This window comes from Berghia stephanieae, chromosome 1 (genome assembly GCF_034508935.2).
Source record: "Berghia stephanieae isolate SIO BIC M18660-M18661 chromosome 1, UCSD_Bste_1.3, whole genome shotgun sequence".
NCBI lineage: Eukaryota > Metazoa > Mollusca > Gastropoda > Nudibranchia > Aeolidiidae > Berghia > Berghia stephanieae.
Window position 1 is genome coordinate 46,286,871 of NC_088360.1, and position 20,973 is coordinate 46,307,843.

The window sequence follows — 20,973 nt, forward strand, 5'->3', positions numbered from 1 at the left end:
GACCTAAACATGTCGCCAGCGCCGTAAAACCTTTAAAAACAAAAGCAATATGGAGAACTTTTGTCATTATCAAGCAACAAAAAGTTGGGGTTTTTTTATTTTTATTTTTATTTTTTTTGTGTATTTTTGTGACCACCTGATATATAGCCATAAATTGCTTGATAGACATTGAGGACTGTCCATCATCTTTTGAATGTTGATGTTCCCTGGTTATAGTCATCCAGTAAGAAAATACAGTCACATCTGTCCAATCCAAACAATCCTGTTCCCAGCATTTGTCCAGATTCAGAGACATCCAGATAGTGGAATCAGTCCCTAAAGTTTACAAATAAATAAAAAATCCATCCCCTGGCAACCTGTCTGGATATAGGAGACATCCGGACTGTGGAATTAATTTGTCTGATAGTTGTGATACCTACCAAGCAAAGAATGTGAAGTTTTGCCAAAGTTTGGAAGAGAATTGAACTTTATTATAATAGTCTTTGAAGAAAATGTCTTATGTTGTTTGATAATTAATAAAGAATTTCTTGCTGGAAATACCACATTGATGTTTTTTACTATTAGGACATGTTATTGGTTTGATGTTAAAATGCTACTTTATCTTATATTTTTATTGTCTTTTTGCTTTCAGTGCAACTTTGTGGAAAGCTTTGTTGAAGCTGGAAAAGTTAGAAAAATGTGTGAATCTTTTCTATTTAAATGCCTTGATCACTTGTCTACAATGAATCCTGGTAAATGACATCTTTTCAAAGTTCATGGTTTATATTGGCATAGAATTAATATATTTTTCTGTTTTCATTATCGAAGGCATCATGTGTATATCTTATTACCACAATGTATTATTTTTTAATGTTATTTTTTCGGGTTTTATGGGTATAGTTATAATATTAAGTCATAATGATAAATAATAATATATCGAATAAATATTTGCTCCACACATAAGAGGTTTAGAGAGCATTAAAACAACTGACCGATATTAAAAGTCTTTCTGGCATTGTGATCATCTTCCATGTGTTAAAACTTGTATTGTACTGTTAGAATTATTTGTTTTTAATCTTCCAATCCAGACCAATCATCCAAGAAAGACAATTTGTCTCGCTACACAGAGCTTTTATCCTATCTTATTGATTACCTACAGGTAACCGAAAATCTATTTTTATTGTTAATACCATAAAAAAGCCCTCTTATAAACATATTATAATCATTTGAGGTTTTGAAAGAGAATTAATTCAGACATGAGACATTATAATACTTAAAGAAGAAATGAAAGAAGAATTTCTTGAGTTGATTGTTTTTAATTGTTGAGATGTTCATTTCATTTCTATTTTGATTCATGATTGGGTTTTCCTGAGTTTGATGGTTTGCGACTGAGGCCATCAATATAGTTATCTTTATCATATTGTATAATCGCAATCTAGTATTTAGAATCATGGTTTTATTTTTATGCTATATTTGTTTCTTTTTTTCTTTCTTTTTTTTATAGTCATTGTTGACATGCCAAAGTGTGAAACTGGTTTCAACTTGGTCTGAAGAGGTGAGAAAATCATTTTATCCTTTCATTGCTTCGATTGTCACATATATAATTATTGGTATAAAAAAGTAATGAACTTGCTCTATTGTTTCTGTCACAATATTTTAATGCAAGAATATTTCACCTCCTTTGTGGCCAAATATTTTATAAACAACTCTGATATATTTAATTCTTTGCTCAGTAAGATGAAACCTAGAAACATATTGCTTACAAGACTTTTCAAATTCATCATTCTAATTTCGTCTCTGTCTTAGTTCATATGCTACATTTGTATGGTTTTTATATGTTGAATGTTTTGGGTTTTTTTCAGACTCAAGATATATGGACTGATCTGCTGGAGAGAATTAAATCCTTTGAGGAGGTAACTGTTTATTATACTTTATCTAATTCAAAATCTTTTCTGATCTGGACCTTAAAGTTTGAAGTACACTTTCCAGAAAATCCTCCATTCTATAGTTAGTTATCTGATACTGATTCTGCAAAACTTACATATATGATGCTGTGTGCTGATAAAGATTTAACTTTTCATAGATCAATCTTGTTGAAAAGACATTCTTGACTTTAAGTTGGTATGAAAGGGATCGGAGGACAGGGGCAAATGCATGTATTTATTTATATATAAGATAATGTTGATATGGATTCATACAATGTATTAACTTTTTCATAACAGGATGACAGCGAATCCAATCCAGCCTTCAAATTGTTGTATCTCTACATGGGACTATCTCTACTCGATGATGTCAAGGCAGCCACTGATATCTTGAAAGTAAGTCCAACACAAACTGACAGAATTCTGTTCATATTTTTCAGAAATATCCCCAATGATATTTCAAATACTTTGAGATAGAAAATACCACAACAAAGTTTTTGATTTGACCTAATTGAGTGAGGAAAAGTGTGATCTTTTAAATCACTTTTTATCATCAAATCAATAATCATTGATATCAAAATCAAGTGCCAAAATATGATACTTCGGCAAATTTGTTTTAAAGTTTGTGCTCATGCAGCATATTATTCCATTTAAAGCTGTTTAAAGACTTCATAATGATATATTTTACTTTGCTGAATTATACTGTACAGCTGTGACTAGTCTTGCCCTAGATATAGTCACAGGAAAATCGCCTTGAAAATATGGATGAGCAAAATTGTGTAAATTGGAAGAAACATCTAATTAGATAAATGTATATTGAAAAAGCTAGATATATAATTTAACTTTGAAAATTCTTAAATTCTTCATTAATATTAAATGTATGATTTCCTAGCTTTCTGAATCCTCTAGAGCATCGGTTGTGATGGACTTTATAGTTTCAGTCAAATCTTCCAAAATGTCATGGAGAGTTTTAAACAAGTTGTCTACACTTTGAGTAAACTCATGCCTCCTCATTAAACTCCACATGATTTCCATACATTGCATGTCAGAACAAACTCCTGCCTGTTTTTGGTTGGAATGTTTGTCGACTGATAAGTTGGAAGTTTTAGTTTCTACATTTTGAAGATTTTGTTAATAAGATAAAGCTTTTATTTGTAATTTATAGTATTTGATTCTTGATCTAGTTTTGATGATAAACAATGTATATTTCATCACATTTTGAAAATTTTATGCCAAATATCTTTTGCTAAAAGATTAATAAGGTTGCCAATTTTCTGTATATTTGCGGAATCCAGTATGTTATAAACCCTCAGTATTTTTTCCAAAGATGCAAAATGGAAAAAAGTAAGTACATAATGTCTTTACAAGTTAACCTCTCAGATATGGGTCGGCCTATATGTTTGCGTAAAAGTTCAGTAAATTTTTGCCTCCTGAATTGGCAACGCTGGATTAAAACACAAAATAAATAACACTTTGATGAAAAATATAGTGAGATATGCTTGTTAACCAAACGGTGAATTTTTATTTTTTTTAATGTCTCATTTTTGAATGTCATTTTGATTTCATTGTCGCTTATATTATTTTATTAAAAATGAAGTCTTAGCATAAGCTGTGGAATGATGTATTGCACTCATGGATATTCATCAATCTAGATATATAAAATGGAAGATCCATATTTGATCTCTTTTTTTTTTTTTGGACGTTATTGTATTGTACAGAAATACTTTATTAGACAATTTTGACCTAATTATTATCACTGTTACCTTTCAATGTGGGACAAAGAAGTCTTACTACTCTTCATTCAATTAAATGTAAATATATGATTATTTTTAATGTTCATTTATTTTAAAAACTAACAGGACATTTTCATATGCCATGACAAGTCAATTGGAAAAGAGAGGACAGAAGATGAGAGTGATGAGGAGGAGGAGGAAGAGGATGAAGACGGTGATAAAACTGGTAAGAAAAAAAATCTGTATCTATAGTGATAAAAACCTCACATGATGTTTATGATCAAAAATGAATATGACAGCTCCATCTGTCTAGCCAATAATAAAAACAAAACAAGACGGCAGATAAATATTAAGTAAAAGAAAGGATTTTGACATGTAAACTAATAGAAACGTTCACTGGGTAACTAATCATTTAGTGGAATGGAGCAAATTATTAAACAAGTTTATTATGATTAGATTCTAGAGCTGCTGTAAAAATAAAGAGCAGGAACCACTTAGATCTAGCAGGGTAGATCTCAATATGTATGCAATGAAATAATGACTGTATTCTTTTCTTACAAAACTAACAACTCTGTCTCTAACCAGAAACTAGTAAATCAAAATCGAAGTAAACATTTGAATTCACATATATGGCTTATTGAATGACACAGCATGTATTGAACTTCTTGCTAAAAATTGAAGTTTTTTCATCAGAAATAGCATCACATGGTTACTGATTTGTGAGAGTTTATGCTTTACTCAGTACTGAGATGATAAAGTATAAGTATAAACAAATCTTTACCACACAAAAAATAATGAAAAATTCCAATAAAAGCTGATCATTTTAGGTTTAACATGATACCTTTATTTTTTCCAATCAATTGCAATCTCTTGAGACATAGATGCACCAATAAGGAACAAGTATATGCATCCAATTAATGAAAATGAAGCATTTTCCTTTTGTATCACAGGGGCAAATTGACCACATTTCTATCATCGCTGTTATATAGATGACTCCCCAAAAAACTCTTTTTTTTTTTTTAGATCAGGAAAAAAAAAAAGAAAGTGAAATGTAACAAAAACTAGACAATATGCAGGGTGTGTCAAAACCTCTCAGACTTTGAGCAACTCGAATGCTGATTTATGGAGTAACTGTACTGTGATATGCAATTACAATGTTTTACTGCTTTATTTGTAGTAAATGGACCAGCGAGTTCCCAATATCCCTGCTCCAAAAATATTTTTTCCTTCATCTATTCTTGGACTAAGTTGTTCATTTGCCATAACAGATGGTCAACCACAGCATGGTTAAGCATGACAAGTTTTTGAAGCACAATTCTACTGTTTTGCCCATCTTTCTGTACCAATAATATGCACTCACTACTAATAATTTTTCTTATTGTTCTATAGATGCCGTTCGGCTAAGCATTATCACCTGATAGAAATTCTGTCATATATGCTGCTTTAATAAAATTTCTTCAAATAAGCTTCAAGAAACTTATGTATATTTTTGGGGATCAAAATTGGGTACTACATATGTTGATGTATAACCCATTTTGGGTAAATGCATGTCCTTTTCAACCAAATTTCTTTTTCTCAATTAAGACTATACATATAAGACAATTTTTTTTCCAAATCTGGTGACTTGATATTGTATGGATAAGACTTTTCACTCAGTCCAAGTAAAAGTGCTAAATTTGCTCAATTTTTCTCTTGTATTTTCTAATTTAAAGATGTTTCAGTCTTTGCCTTATTTCATATTTGGTCTTCCTCTTATTGATTTTATTTTATCAGATCCCCATTGGGTGGAAGTTCTGACAGAAATTCTTCTTCAACTACTGTCCAACCAGTCTCATCTGGCCAGAGTGATCTCCTCAACTGTCTTCAAGATGATCTTACCACACATCAACTCTGGAGCTGTCTCCCTCATATTGCAGGTCAGTTTTAAAATATATTTTGCAAAAAACAAAGATAAAATAAGAATGTTGTCTTTATACTTTTCAAAACGGCTCTTTGAAAATTTCAACAAATAAATAACTTTAGTTCTTGCAATTTGTCTCATATCCAACAGACGAAAATGTTTCCAGACAGATTTTCTAAGGTTTAAAATGAACCCTCTCCACTCTGTCATGCTTCTGGAGATTAAACGGCTGAGCAGTTTCTATTACCTGTTGGGTTGATCTACACTATTTTCAGATTTTTTTTTCTGCCCCTTTACTAAGTGAGGACTTTTTCTCAAATTTTACATTGTTTCCTATCATCTTAGTAGAATGAAACTCTTTGGTTTTGAATAGGCCCTGGTTGGGATTCCTCAGTGATATGGAAGCTGAAATATATTTTTCTTTATTTGAGAAATTAAATCTACTTGTAATTGCAGATCTGTGGTCTTTTGACCATCTCATCCTTTTCCTTTTTCCGGATGCTAAGTACTTAAATGATATAAAAGTGTTGTCAGCAATGTTAAAACCCTAAAAACTAAAGCAATTTTCCAACAGTCTTTCATACCGAGATCTTGAACTCAATACTCTCCGTTTCATCTGTGGAGATGAAAGGGTTGAGCCTGAAATAATTATTTTAATTGAAACAAGAAAATAGTTAACATCTTCCATATTTTGATTGCATTGAAATATTTCGATATTTATGATCACATGATCACTTGCTATCTGAATAGACCAGGTACTTTTTGTATACAATTAGCGTTAGAAAAGCTCATTGATCTGTTTATGAAATATTTGAACCTTATGAATATATTGACTAATAATTTGGGTAAATGTTTGGCGTTTAGTTACAGGTACAGAATTCTCATTCATCCTTTGATTATGATTTAATCCTTTCATTTCAAATTTATTTTGTAGCTAGAGTCAAAGAAGCTCATAAAAAGACCAAAGTAATATAAAACCATTATGTAATATAAGACGTTTCAGTCCTGTTGGACATGCAATGGCAAAAATAAAAAAAATCATTTTTATAATAATGATTATACAATCCAATTCACTTAATAGCTAGTTATTCAAAGAGATAAAAGAACATGAAAAAAATTCACCCGTTGCCATGGAAATTGAAATTGTTTGGTGGCCATCTTGGATTATTACCATTTTTAAAAAAACAAAAGTTCAAAATGGCATTAAAGATACGTGTGGTAATATATTGTTGTATTATCTATAAAAATTACACAAGCTTTTCGAGATGCAGGTCTTCATTTTTACTTTACTAATCTTTAACTCCAGAAATGTGAAAAAAAATAATATAAACAAAAATTTCATGACTATCAAATTCAAAACAAAAAAATTTTTCAAAATATATTTTAAAATCTTGTGTATTTTTTATTTTTTTTTTTCGGATAAAAATTGCCACTGCATGTCCCCTTAAGTTACAAATCAAATTTACCTCTCTTCATAGATCCTGAACCCAGACAAAAAACAAGAAGAGGATATGTTTGATGAACACGATGAGGATGATGATGATGGTGATGATGGAGGTGATGATGAAGAGGTTGAAGAAGATGAAGATGGAGAGGAAAGTGGTAATGATGAAAAGGATGTCAAAGCAGTAGATGGAGAAAACAGTATGGAAGTCGATGAAGAGTTCCGCGCCTCAATCAAAGAAGCTTTGGGACATGCTGCTGTTGAGGATAAAGATGATGAAGATGATGATGACAATGATGATGAAGACGAGGAGGTGAGTATATCAAGAATATCAATGCATTTCATTGAATAAATAAAGCCTTTGAGAATCTGAACATTTAATTCCTTATACAATCTAGAAATGCCAATGTCAGAACATTAAAATCTTCCAAATATCCTGATAATGATGGGTACACCCAGTTTTCAACCTATTTTGAGTCAAAACTATTATTATTGTTATTTTGAATCTATTTTTGTTCCCCTGTTGTTGTGAACTTCTACGTTTGCATTTCTTAGATTGAATACATATTTGATAATATTAATTTTTTGATTCAAAAGTGGAATTTTTTTGGAAAATAGATTTTGATAATCAACTATAAATGTCAATTGAGATTAGATTTCTTTATGATAGGCTATGAATAGAGTTTATCTAATTTTGAAAAGGCCCCAGTGATCTGTTGTGATGTGCATTATATTGATTTGACAGAGGGACATAAGTATTCTTGTGTAAGAATGAAACGAAAGTGAAAAGAATGACAGACTCCTGAGTGTAATTTAGGACACCATGTATATGTCAGAATGGGCTAGAAACCTCCCTTATGACAATGGACAGAAGAGCTTTGTTAAACAATGCCCATAAATGACAAAAGTATTGCGGTGTTACTGTCAGATTCTACTGCTACTCTGCAACTCTTAATTCTCTCTCTCTCTCTCTCTCTCTCTCTCTCTCTCTCTCTCTCTCTCTCTCTCTCTCTCTCTCTCTCTCTCTCTCTCTCTCTTCTTCTCTCTCTCTCTCTCTCTCTATCTTCTCTCTCCTTTTTTTTTTTTTTTTTAATATTTTTTTTTAATTTTTATTTTTTTTATTTTATTTATTTATTTTTTTTTTTTAATTATTCATTTGTCTCTTTAATCTATAAATATATTTGATATATATTTATTTTTTATTTTTTAAATTTTGGTTTCAATTATTCAAGGATCTACCGGATATGAGTGATTCCGAGATGTCCAAGTTAGATGAGGCTTTAGCAGAGGTTTTTAGGCAAAGGAAAAAGAAGAGCAAAAAGGGAAGAGAGGAAAAGAGGAGGGAAGTGGTGTATTTTAAAATGAGGTAAGTGGTTGTAATTCTGAACGCTTAACTTAATATGTATGATGATAATGATAAGAATTATATAAAAACAGTGATAGTAACAATACTTGGATTATGGTGCATGTCATTACTTGAGATGGTAATAGTAACAGTGGTGGTGATTATATTCATGGTATTTTATTTTCTATTTCTTAGGGTATTGGACTTGTTGGATATCTTGATAAAAAGTGAGCGTTTAGGAGAATTCCTGCTTGTAAGTCTGCTTTACTTCATATTTCATCATTTTTCTTACATCTCACATTTATCTAACATAATCAGTCATGTCTATTTGTTATGATTTTTTGAGGTATCTTATATCTTATATGCAAAAATAGAAGCTGGGTTTATGCTGAATGTTTTTCTACCTACCATATTCATTTTATTTTTAAAATAACACATGCCATTGTTTTTGTTATCAATGGTGCTAACCTCAAATCTCTTTAGTCAAACTACAGATGTTGAGGGATTCAAACCATGCAGGCTATATCATTGCAGGGCCATTATTTTAAAGGCTTTGCCCTTAAATTTTCCTACAGCTCTTGTTTAATCTGTTTGTTACGGCATATAATGATATTTTAAAAACATATTTGAAGGGAGTAAACACATAAAAAAAAATTTTACTGGATGGGGTTCCTGACCTCCCATAGTGGGCAGGGGGGTACATACTGTGTCTTCTATCCCCTTATATCTGTTTTCCAACATGCTTTCTGTCTTTGTCTTGCAATGAGATTACTTGGTTTTGTCTTGACCCTGGCCGGATCCTAGCTGGGAGGGAAACAGTCAAATGTATTGTTAGTTTTGGGAGATGATATTTTTGGTCATGTAAATCATCTCTCTGTTATGCACTGTATTATGTTTTGTTTACATATTATTTATGAATTGTAAACATTTGAGTGTATTCCTCTAAGCGGGGACCTGTGCCTATGTCTGGATGATACGTTTAGGTGATCTCAAACTAAGTATACTGATAGTGAGCTCTTGGAATCTACATTTGTTCCCTATTAGAACCAATTCCCCTTTGTCTGCCTTATTCTTGGATGCTTTAATTGTAATTCTAGAACTTTTTACTATCCGATTTTCTTCCTTTTTACTGGCGCTGATATGACCTTAATGTGTTGCAAGCGCCGTAAAACCATTAAAAACAAACAAAAAGAATTTAGCATATACATGGATGGATGGTTTTGCTATTGAAATATATCATTGGTAGTTATTCCACGATATTCATATAAATTTGCTTACTTGACATGTTCTCCTATAATGTAGTGTTGTTTTATAGGATTTTTCTATTTTCTTCAAACAGTAATCATCTCTTTTGTTATGCATGCATTAAGGAAATAATACTTTTCTTCACACAAGGCGGTAAAATGACCTTATTCCATTTTGATTTTCTCCATCTTCTGTCCCCTAGTAAGCCCTATGTGGTCAGCAAACTTAACCTGTTTAACAGTGTTGTTATTTGTATTAACTATGAACAAATGTGGAGATAAAACCCAACTCAACAATTTCTCACCAATTTGATTTAATTATTGCCTGTACAAAGAACGATGGGACTTTTAAAAGTTTTTATTTTTTTTTATTTTAGAAAATTTGGGCCAAATTTTGAAGGTTTATTTTTAGAAATCAAATAAGATTAATTTAGACTCCATGACTGACTCCATTTATTGATTTTTATAACAATTTTTTTTTTCAACTATGTGTCAAATTAATCCCATAAAAGGGCCAAAATTCTAATATATGTAAAATCTAAAATTGCCCAGACTCTAGAGAGTTAACTCCATCTCATGCGTTGATTTTGGGTCTTGGGTCATTTGATAAACGAGTGACTTGTGTTTAATTTGAGTGCAACTTTGTGGTCACATACTAATAGTATGACTTGTGCCTTGCAACTGATAAACAAATGTTTGAATACTGCTGTGAGCTACAAAAGATGTATCTGGAAAAAGGTTTTTCACTCACACTCTGCCTCAATACTCTTGTGTTTGTGAGTAACAACATTGTCATACATATTCAGTGTTTCTGAAAGCACATTATTTGGATACAATGCTATATAAGAACTCCTTTCTATTAACATAACTTACCCGTTTTCATGCTTCTATTATCATACAGGACCTGCCCCAACCTTTGCTGCTCCTTATGTCAAAATCAAATCGTGAAGAAGACAAAGCAGCCTGTAACAGGGCAAAGGCATCGTTTCAGCTTCTGAAGGCAAAGAGTAAGGTAAGCAGGGAATAGATTTTGCCAGTTTAATTTTTGCTGATATTTAGGTTTTCCCTTCTGACCTCAACCATCATGTTTTAATGTTTTTCACTTCACACAAACTGATTGTAAGTATGATTTTGTGATGACTTTTCAGTACTTTTGGAAGCCCTTTAAAGTTTGAGCAGCTTAACTGCATAGAATTTGAGTGTGTAGTGAATTTGGGTGTGTATGTGGTGTAATGTCTCACAAGACAATCTTTATTTTTTCCGAGGGTTTGAGGAAGCAATAAGACACCTCAACAATATACCTTAAGAAAAGCATTTTGCTCAGTTTCCTTAGTCCACCCAGTAGTGAGTGGGTAAGTGGGACTGTTAGATTGGATGTAGAGAACTAGCTATCAAAAGAGTAGCAGGCCATTGTTACAATCTGTTCAACATGTCATAAACCAGAATTAACTTTGGCTGCATTGACGTTGTGGATTCTGAAGGACTACTTTTTCCTATAATGAATTAAGAATCTAAACCCCATTCCTGGCTAAGGGGCCATGATTAAGTATTTTCTCATCAGTAAATGATTCAGGCTTGCCAACCAACAGCCTTCTTGTTTCATCCTTTTTTTTTTGTGTTTTGATTTGGTAGAGCATATTTTTTGTATTCAAAAAACAGGAAATCATGTTTTCATTTCAAGAGGCTTGATGCAATAGCGAATTTCCAAATAAATGATATAACTAAAGTAATGAATCGGGTAAACAGAGGGTATGAGGGCATTTAAGCCCTGTTCTGCCATTCAAACAGCAGTTCCTTATCCTTTGAATATATTAAAATACATGAAAACCAAAACATCTTAATTTTATCATATTTATGTATTTCGGACAAAATCGATAATTAAAATTCGTAATTTTATACAGGTTTGCAAGCCTGCTTAATTTGGCCACCATGTTCATATCCAATGACATATAGTGATATGAGCAAGCAAAAGATTAACATCTAGCCTATGTAAACATTCTCCTCTGAGTATTTTGTAATTCTGCAGGTTAACACATTCATTGTTTATTTTGTTATTCATAGGGTGTAAAGTGCTCTGGAATTTCAGAGGAAGAAATTAGTGCAAAGTTCGAGGAATTGATTGCTCTAGCTAATAAAGGTGAGTGCATTTGATGATTATGCACTTTAATTTAGGCAATGGGGTAATGATTTATACTGGGGTTTTTTTGTTGTTGTTGTTTTTTATCTTAAATTTCTCTCTTTATTCATAATTTGTTTGTTTTTTTTTTGTTTTTGTTGTTGTTTTAAATCATAAATTTCGTACTTTATTCATAAGTTTTGAAAGGTTTAAATTTTCATTATGATTTGGGATGAAATTTTATGAAAAGCTTTTGATCTGTAGACGATAAATTTCTTAGATAACCCACTAATTTTTAAAATTATTTCTTGACATTTTTGCCTTCTCATCTTTTCAAAACACCTATTCATTTTATTATTTTATGTATGTATATTTAAAAAAAAGACAACTGTTCTTGTATTATTTTTTTCTTATTCAGTGAAAGACACTCCTCAACTCCAGCATATAGCAACGGCCTGTGCCCTAGTGGTATGTTTTCTGAAACTGTCGTCAATAGTAATTTTATTGTTATGTATTTTTTACATTCAGCCATACCCTTATAGTAATGTGACCTGTTGACTTTCTAAATAGTTTCCATACTTTAGATTTAAATGCTTCATATATTTTGTTTGCTCTTTCCCTTCCATTTTTTTAATGAGGTTTTTGCTGCCTTGATTCCTTTCCTCCTGCAGCACTCCAAATTTTCAAAATTATGATTGAACTAAGCATTATGTCATCCACAGATCAAATTGTCCAAAGGGAATTGTCTTCAAGTTTTACAAGAAACATTGAAAAATGTCATTGATAAAAAGTATGATTTTTATACTATTTTATAAAAACACATTAATGCAAAGCCATAATTTAGTTCTAATTTAGTATCTGACTCAAGGATGATAGCTGTTTGTTGTGAAAGTTTAACCATTTTATGAATTTTATTAGCCAAGTTTTGAAGATACTAAGTAAAATTGACAGATAAATCAGGGTATTAAACCTTGAATTTTAGTGCATCTTTATTAAAAGTAGCTTATGATAACAGATTTTTTTCCCCGTTTGCCTTAACAATTGAAGTGAATGATTCATTCTTGTTTCTACACTATACTTTGTAATATTTGGATCTATCAACACTATCCATGAATCATGAGTGTAATTGAATCAGCTCTTCTCATACATTTTAATAATTACAAAATTCAAGCAATTTTACGTCTAAAAGAAGAGATTTAATCTTCTACGTTTAATGTGCTTTCTACCTCCAGACAGACGAAACCACTGCCATCATTTTTCATTGCACTACTGGATACAAACCCTGTGAGTTTATAAGAAATGCATAAGTAGTCCTTCAGAGCCACCAGGCCCATGGAGCCGGAATTTATCCCGGTTTACGTAGTGTGAATCGGACAATAGCAATTGCTTGCTACCCTTTGGATAGGACACTAGTCTAACGCAAAGTACTTCCGCTAGATCTAACAGACCCAGCTACCCAATTACTACTGGGTGGACAGAGGGGTCAGAAAAACTGCATGTGGGATCGATCTCGGTTCCTTTGTTTGTGAAGCGAGTGCTCTACCATCTGAGCAATAAGAAATGCATAGATAATCTTTAAAAGTTAATTTCCCTTATTAAAAGGTTTCCGTACTAATTCTTATTAATGTTGTATATTATCCTATCGATAAAATTGATGCCATGGCTAGGACCATGTTGAATTAACAAATACACGTGGGTCAAAATTATGTTTTTCGGTCCTTGTAACTCAAAGAAGGAATAATAGAAATGAAGGATAAGACTTAAGTTTTTCATTTTCCCTTCAAAATGAAGGGGACAGAGTTATCTTTTGGTCTCATAATTCCTCAATACATCTTAAATAGAAACTTTTGTATTGTAAATTGTTTTGAAAATTTCCTCTTTCCATCTATCCCTTAGATTGTTTTCTTTCCTTTGTGTACAACACTGCTGGACTGTCTCAAGTCAAACACAGCAAATAAAGAAAGTCAGGTGAGTGTCTCACAGGAATGTTCTTAAGATGGATCTGTCTGAAATGTTTTAAATTGTTGTTGAAATGTGCAACTGAAGTTTTTCAATATATTTTTACAACTGGAGTTCAAGGGAAAATGTCCATTAAGATGTTTCTGATCATAATCAGATAAAAAGGGCTATAAAAATTCAATAAAGTTCAACATATTTATTGGTTTAGCACAATAGAATTAACCGTTAATCCTGAAGACAGCAATATTTGGCGTTATTGATCTAGGCATTTTATATCCTTTTCACAGGCCATGGCATGCACTCTCCTCACATCTTTGGTCAAAAAAGGGAAACAGACGGTGAGTATTTTTGTGCTGGGATAACCTGAATATTGGCATACTTATTGAGAATTAAGAAATAAAAAATAAAGATGTTCAAAAGAAAGCTTGAAAAAATTTGTTTTTGTTGTTTCAACTATGTAATAGTGTAGCAATCACAATCCAGCGATGTACGCTGATCCAGGAATGGCCTGCCGATCAAGCCTATTTTTGGACCATTACTGGAGCGGTATGGTTGTTTTCTATTAATAATAACGGGAAAACCCTTTGATAAAAATGAATGGAACTTGGCATACAATTAGAAAAGAGATCAATCTATCCTCATGCCAACGTACAAGTACCATTTGTAGAAATCACCTTATTTTTGTTACTATTTCGAGTATTTCTGAGATCTGAGACAGTGCCAGACACAGCAAGAAAGAAAAATACAAGAAAAAAAACATTTAAAAAATCAGCCTGCCTCGAAGGATGTTTTTTTTTTTCTTTCTTGCTTTGTCTGGCACTGTTTCATACATACATTTTCAGGTCTTTATCTTACACCAGTGTCTGCTACCTAATATGTCACTATAATATGATCTACTCACAAATGTTTTGAGCTGAAATTGAGACTAAAGAAGGTCTTTTTATTTTTTTAATGACCACTTCAACACTGACACTGAAATTTCTTTCAGATCAGGAATTGTATATTGTTTCATTCTGATTATGACATAGAGAATATTGCTCTTTTTGTTACTTAAAAAAAAATTGTCCCTGTATTTACCCCTTTAATTCCTATTCCCTTATCAATAAGTATAACATTGGGTTTTTTTTATTAATTATAATTTAATCACCTGAATAATAAGTAAGAATGAATGATCTATAGGAAGGACTTACGTAGTTTCACAGCCCTAACCCCCCTCAAACCTAACTAAAGATACTATAACCTGATGAAACATAATGTTTACCATTACTTGCAATTTCGAAACTGATGTGAAGCACAGTAAGTAATAATGGCGTCAGCCGGAGTTTTAAAGTGACAGCTAACTCAGCAAATTGTTTTTAAAATTTTAAAAATCACACCACTTTTAAAAGATGAAACATCTTAAATATTAACATTTATTGGACATTGCAACTAATTGAAAGTCCATAATGGCTAAAAGATTAAGTAATACAATAAAAGTGCTGTGAAACTACGGAAGTCCTCCCAATCTTTAATTGGAACTTTCTCTGCAGTTGTATTTGGATTCAATGAGTGGTTTTAGTCAAAACTAAAACATACTCATTGTATTCAACCACATTTTGTTTATTCCCCTTTCAGGTAAATGAACCAGTTTCACAGGACAACAGTTGGTTAGAGAAGACTGCTGTTATAGTTTGTAAGGTAATTATTTTTTTCACTTTAAAGTGTGAATGAGATGAAACAAATTTCAACTGGGTGGGGTTCCTGACCTCCCATAGTGTCTTTTATCCCTTTATGTCTGTTTTCCAGCATGCTTTCTGTCTTTGTCTTGGAATGAGATTACTTGATTTTGTCCTTGGCCCTGGCCGGATCCCTAGCTGGGAGAGAAACAGCAAAATGTATAGTTTTGGAAGATAATTTTTGTCTTGTAAATCATCTCTCTGTTATGCAATGTATTATGTTTTGTTTACATATTATATATGGTTTGTAAACATTTTGAGTGTATTCCTCTTAGTGCGGACCTGTGCTTGTGTCTGGATGAGACTTTTAGGTGGTCTCAAACCGAATGCACAGATCGTGTGCTCTTGGAATCTACATGTTTCCTATTTGAACCAAATCCCCTCTGTCTTACCTTTTCTTGGGTGCTTTAATTGTTTTTCTACAACTTTTTACTATCCCAGTTTCTTCCTTTTTACTGTCACTGATATGACCTTAATGTGTTGCAAGTGCTGTGAAACCCTTAACAATCAAAACAAATTTCAAGAACAGGCAGTTTTATTGATATTGACTCGAAATGTATACAATAGTGAAGTCCACTTAAGATCAAGAGATTACGTTTTTGCAATTCAATCAATTGACTCATGGTTCATAACAAAACAACTGTCTGTGTGTTAGTGATTAGTGTGTTGTGTAATCTACACCCCACTTGTATGGTGGTCGCACAAGCTCAGCATATAACCCACCCTCTCTCTTCCATATTTATGAAACTGATAGTCTTTCACGTATACAATTTCAGTCTGATATGCTGTGGTAATTAAAGCTGTATTGTTGAAGATGATAATTTGGTAGCAATGACAGACCTGCCACTTGGACAGATTTATTCAGAAAATTAGATCTTTTGAAGCCAAATTTGGCCAAATTCTGGTTTTCTCATCGAGATTTCAATGTTTTGATTTGAGAGGAAAATTGTTGGAAATATGTATTTTTTACACAGAAATGGAAGTGTGATGAAACAGAACCACGCCATAAGCTAATGGAAAGCACTTAAAAGTGACTGTTCATGTATATTATTATGGAGATCGTGCACTTTTTGTTTTTACCTTTTTATCCAGCTGAGACTGAGATTTAACTTCTTTTTTTTTTTTGGAGCGGGCAATGTAACAGATTTTTAAAAAATGATTGCCTATCTGCGATAATCGAGAAGGATAAAAATGGAACAACTGTCAATTGTTGACCTCAAACGAGATTGGCCTTCTTTCCTTCACCGTCATATAGATAAATTAAAAGCATTTGTTTATTACTCTCCTTCAAATCAGAGGTACATAAACCATTTTGCAGTACACATTTCAAATAAGATTTAACAATTTTTCAATTCTACTTTCCCACAGCTCATTCAGAAGCTGGACAAAGATACAGTGCGTGGTTTGTATGTCAAAGAACTTCTGGCCTTGACCTTGGCTTTACTAAACAGAACAGACATTCTCTCTGTGGTAGGTCATAGCAACGTTAAATAAGTGAAAATGTTATTGTCAATTTGGGAGACAAATCTGTCTCACATCCAAGACGGAAAACTGATTTGTATCAAAACTGATTGTCATTGCATTTTGTTATTTTGTTGTCTCCTTCATTTGATCTACAGTCTGTGTTTAAGAAGAGATTTTTCTTCTGCTTTTTATCATTTATGTTTTGTTTTATAGAGAAGAATCTCGTTGAAGCAAACAGTTGACATCATCAGGTACTTTAGTAGCAATAATGATCCAAAACCATGAAATTGAAGATCAGATCAAAAATAGAAATGGACCAAAATGCATCGATATTTATATTGATTCAGAATTTAACTTTCAATGTACGATGAAATAGATATATAATATTATATATCTAATGTTTCTTTTCTTTCTTTTTTTTTGTGGTAAAAAGAATACAGAATTAAGGATGTATTATTCTTGAGTCGATTTCCAGATATTTATAATTCAACATCTTTGTTAATCAGTCATACCATGCTGTCATGGGAATAAAATATGGTATGCTGTATTAACCTCTTTTGAAATCTACAATGCTTTTCTTTTGACCTCAAACCTGTCCAATGGTAACAAAGTTTTGCATTAGAATAAAGGGACTTGCTCATAGACATAACAGAATAGATTCCAGCATCAATTATAGACAATCTAAATGTTTGACTTGCTCAAAATCTGTTTTCCAAGATGGATAACATCTGAAGAAAACCAAATAATTTCTCATTGAATACATGTATTTTGCCGAAAATTTGACAACTTTAAAGCGGATAATTTGTTCTATCTTCCTGTGTAAAAACAGGTATTATCCTAAATAAATGGTTATCACATGTTTTGTGAGTTGTAATTTTTAGTGGTCACCTGGTATATTTTACCAACTTTTATGAATTGAAGCTTAAAGTCAATTTGCGTTGGTATTACCTTAGAGGACAGTGACTAAAGTAACATTTCTTTTCCCTTTTTTTTTTGTTCTGTAGACTCATTTTGATGCTAAAATCATGCAGCTGAAGGAGATCAGATCAAAGATGGGCATGGACAACAAGCGCATGACCAACAAAATATTTGCTGCTTTTGAGAGGTAGGTAGTTTTGTTTTATGGAAGATGTCAAGATGGGAGTGTCTGAAAAAAATTTTAAAAAAAAATGTGCCTGTTATTTTTAAATGCTCTGTCGAATTAAACCACAAAATGCTTTTAAAAGGACATGAACAGTGATGATAGAGATCTTCAATTTCAACTTTTCTTCAGTTTTCCTCCATTTTAGATTAACTCCAATTTTGCTATCCAGATGGTACAGACCAGAAAAATCTGCAGAACCATGCCCACCTGCAACTGGCTTTCGCCTTTTTCGAGGCTGCTGACCAGAAGTCTACTGAATCCTGTCCAACTGATCAGTCTCCTTAATTTTTTCTTCCCCAGTGATCGAAACTCACAATTATTTCATAATAGTAATTTCTGCTGAGATAGCTCTTTTAATAATTGTTTTTGGCACATATTTTGCACTGATGCATCAAGTAATTTTTCTCCATTTTGCCCCCATCCTCACTGCATTAAATCAAGATTGATAATTGTAATAGCACCTTGCCTGCATTCATCAACTGAGCACACTGTGGTAGGGTATTTGTTACCAAAATTACAGACATAAGAAGAGCAGTCTATAGATTATCCCAAAAATGCCTAAAAAATTTAGTAACATTTAAAGAAAGATGATGATTTTAGGCACACCAATACTGTTATTGTCCCAAATATCAAAACAACCCATTTCAGTAAAGTCTTTTCGTTATGCCACTGCAGTTTCGTGGAATAATCTGCCAGATCACATGAGAACAGAGACAAAGTTTGCAGCTTCTTAAACTTGTTCAGATGTTTTCTGTTCTCGTACGTAGGCCCCAATATTTATTAAAACTAAGACTTGTCAATTTTTATGTAAAATATACAGTATTTAATTTATATGTATTTACAGTAAAAATTATGTCGGTGAAAAGCCTAAAACGGCTTACTGATTTTTAATCAAATTGTATTAAGAATATATACATTATTCCGTGAGGACGAGAGATGCATGCGCACAACCAACATGACGTTCTCTCTCTAATAACTTTTCCGCCGGTGACGTCACAGACTATGGGTGACGTCCAATCAAGGGACGCTACTCTTCCGCTAATCTCATTCCCTATAAAATATGTATGCTTATGTATTTTTACAGACAATAAATGCTTTATTCAATTGAACATTTCTTATCTAGACAAAAGAAAAATCAAGGGACTGGTATAATTCATATTTTAGTGACTTCATATTGCCTAATAGCAATCCTAAAGGGATGAAGATTTTTATACAAGCGGCACTAAACAATAGTCGGGATTATATTGCAGTTGAATAGGGTACAAAAGTGTGATATAAAAAAACTGGTTCCAATCTAATTGGAAGTGTAAAACAATTCTTCCCAAGGACTGAATACATATCTTGTGCAGTTGATGCCACCTTATGATCCAATACGTAACTAATTCATTATTAGTCCTCCGAATGACTGGTTATATACACATTTCCGAGGAGTTTGGAACTTGAAGAGTAAAAGTCGAAGGTGTCACTTCTCTGCCCTATTTCTAATGAATTCAATTACAAATGCAATAAGCTTTGCCTCCCCCCCCCCCCCCCCCCCCCATACTCACACCCTTTTTTTTTTATCTCTCTATCCTAATTCTTTGCTCAAAACTGATCAAATTTTAAAACCAGACTTCTAATTATTGCCAATGTTCATTACATTTCATTCTATTTCAATTTCTTTAGATTATCGAAAAAGGGAGGTAACACAAATGGCAAAAAGAGAAAAGCAGAAATGAAGAGTCCCAACCCCAAGAAGAAAGGAAAGAAAATGAATGTTGAAGATGTTAAAGATGAATAGATTTATAAAACAATAAATGAGAGATATAAATTGGAATATTGATTTTGAATTGTTTTCGTGTTTAATTATATTTAAAAAAAAAAAAAAAAAAAAAAAGGTCGCATTGACCAAGAGCAACATCTCAATCCAGGCAGGGGATGCAAATTCCTGTGATACTTTCTTTACACTTGTTTGATCCTTTTCTCATGATGAGAGGTCTTTTGAATTTACATGATAGACCAGGTGGATCACTCTTGATGTTTATTCTATCCCCCCCAAGATATATTGTCTTTGGGGTCTTAGATCAAAAGGGAGAAGTCCTGTGTATTTATTTTCTTAGAAATTATCTCTTCCTGTGAGGAATTATTCAATATACAATTGTTATATTTTTGTCTTGTAAGCGTTTTGTTATATCCTTTTTGTCGAGTACTCTGTTTCTGTGTCTGGTTGGGATATTTTATCAAGTAGACTCAAACTTGAAACATGTATAAATTGCTCTTGGTCACAATCGTTCTTTTTTTTTTTTTTTTATTCCTATTCTTGGTTTTGTCCTAGTCCTGAGCTGGAGTCCTTGACTGAGAGGGATACAGTCAAATGTGTATTACAAGTTTTTGGGAGATGATAATTTTTGTCTTGTAAATCGTCACTCTGTTAGGCATACATTATTTGTTGTCCTACATATATATTTGTAAACATTTGATTGTATTCTTCTTAGTGGGGACCTGCGCTTGTGTCGGGGTGATCTCAAATTAAGTACAATGATGGTGTGCTCTTTGAATCAACATCTGCTCCCTATTTTAACCAATTCCCCTTTGTCTTACTTTTTCTTGGGTGCTTTAATCGTAATTCTAGAACTTTTGACCATCCTATTTCTTCCTTTTGACTGGTGCTTTCATGACCTAAATGTGTTGCAAGCGCCGTAAATCTCTTAAAACAAAAAAGGTCTTTACTCTCTTTTCTGTCCCAGGTCATTAAGGCTTTGGGTCCTTTTTCTGAAATGGGACCATTTGCATGGGTGCAAGAGAGCCGGCCTGACCGCCGATTGGATTACCGAAAAAAATGTCGCCAGCTTTTTGCGATTTGGATTTGATTGATTTTTTTTGGTTTTATTTTGTATATTTTAAAATTGTGCAACTTGTAACAAGAAACTTTAACAAATTACTGCATTACAACCTTTGGATTAAACATACAACAATTGTGGACTACTATTATGAAGACTAGATGCTGAGAACAAGACTTCAAATGACGA

At 32.5% G+C, this 20,973-nt stretch overlaps 1 protein-coding gene across 1 annotated transcript in view; it reads left to right on the top strand.

The window, feature by feature from the left end:
* Positions 1 to 19,781, top strand: part of LOC144976087 (myb-binding protein 1A-like protein) — a 45,849-nt gene extending 26,068 nt beyond the window's left edge. The window contains exons 14-34 of the mRNA XM_078920272.1: positions 632 to 731; positions 1,068 to 1,138; positions 1,484 to 1,534; positions 1,842 to 1,892; positions 2,202 to 2,297; positions 3,761 to 3,860; positions 5,408 to 5,550; positions 7,013 to 7,291; positions 8,211 to 8,344; positions 8,519 to 8,576; positions 10,469 to 10,579; positions 11,629 to 11,704; positions 12,102 to 12,151; positions 12,406 to 12,473; positions 12,916 to 12,967; positions 13,580 to 13,651; positions 13,930 to 13,980; positions 15,257 to 15,319; positions 16,726 to 16,827; positions 17,826 to 17,926; positions 19,631 to 19,781. Coding sequence (XP_078776398.1) covers positions 632 to 731; positions 1,068 to 1,138; positions 1,484 to 1,534; positions 1,842 to 1,892; positions 2,202 to 2,297; positions 3,761 to 3,860; positions 5,408 to 5,550; positions 7,013 to 7,291; positions 8,211 to 8,344; positions 8,519 to 8,576; positions 10,469 to 10,579; positions 11,629 to 11,704; positions 12,102 to 12,151; positions 12,406 to 12,473; positions 12,916 to 12,967; positions 13,580 to 13,651; positions 13,930 to 13,980; positions 15,257 to 15,319; positions 16,726 to 16,827; positions 17,826 to 17,926; positions 19,631 to 19,745 — 1,944 coding nt within the window. The 3' untranslated portion in view covers positions 19,746 to 19,781. The remainder of the gene's footprint in view (positions 1 to 631; positions 732 to 1,067; positions 1,139 to 1,483; positions 1,535 to 1,841; positions 1,893 to 2,201; positions 2,298 to 3,760; positions 3,861 to 5,407; positions 5,551 to 7,012; positions 7,292 to 8,210; positions 8,345 to 8,518; positions 8,577 to 10,468; positions 10,580 to 11,628; positions 11,705 to 12,101; positions 12,152 to 12,405; positions 12,474 to 12,915; positions 12,968 to 13,579; positions 13,652 to 13,929; positions 13,981 to 15,256; positions 15,320 to 16,725; positions 16,828 to 17,825; positions 17,927 to 19,630) is intronic.
* Positions 19,782 to 20,973: the final 1,192 nt, after the last annotated feature.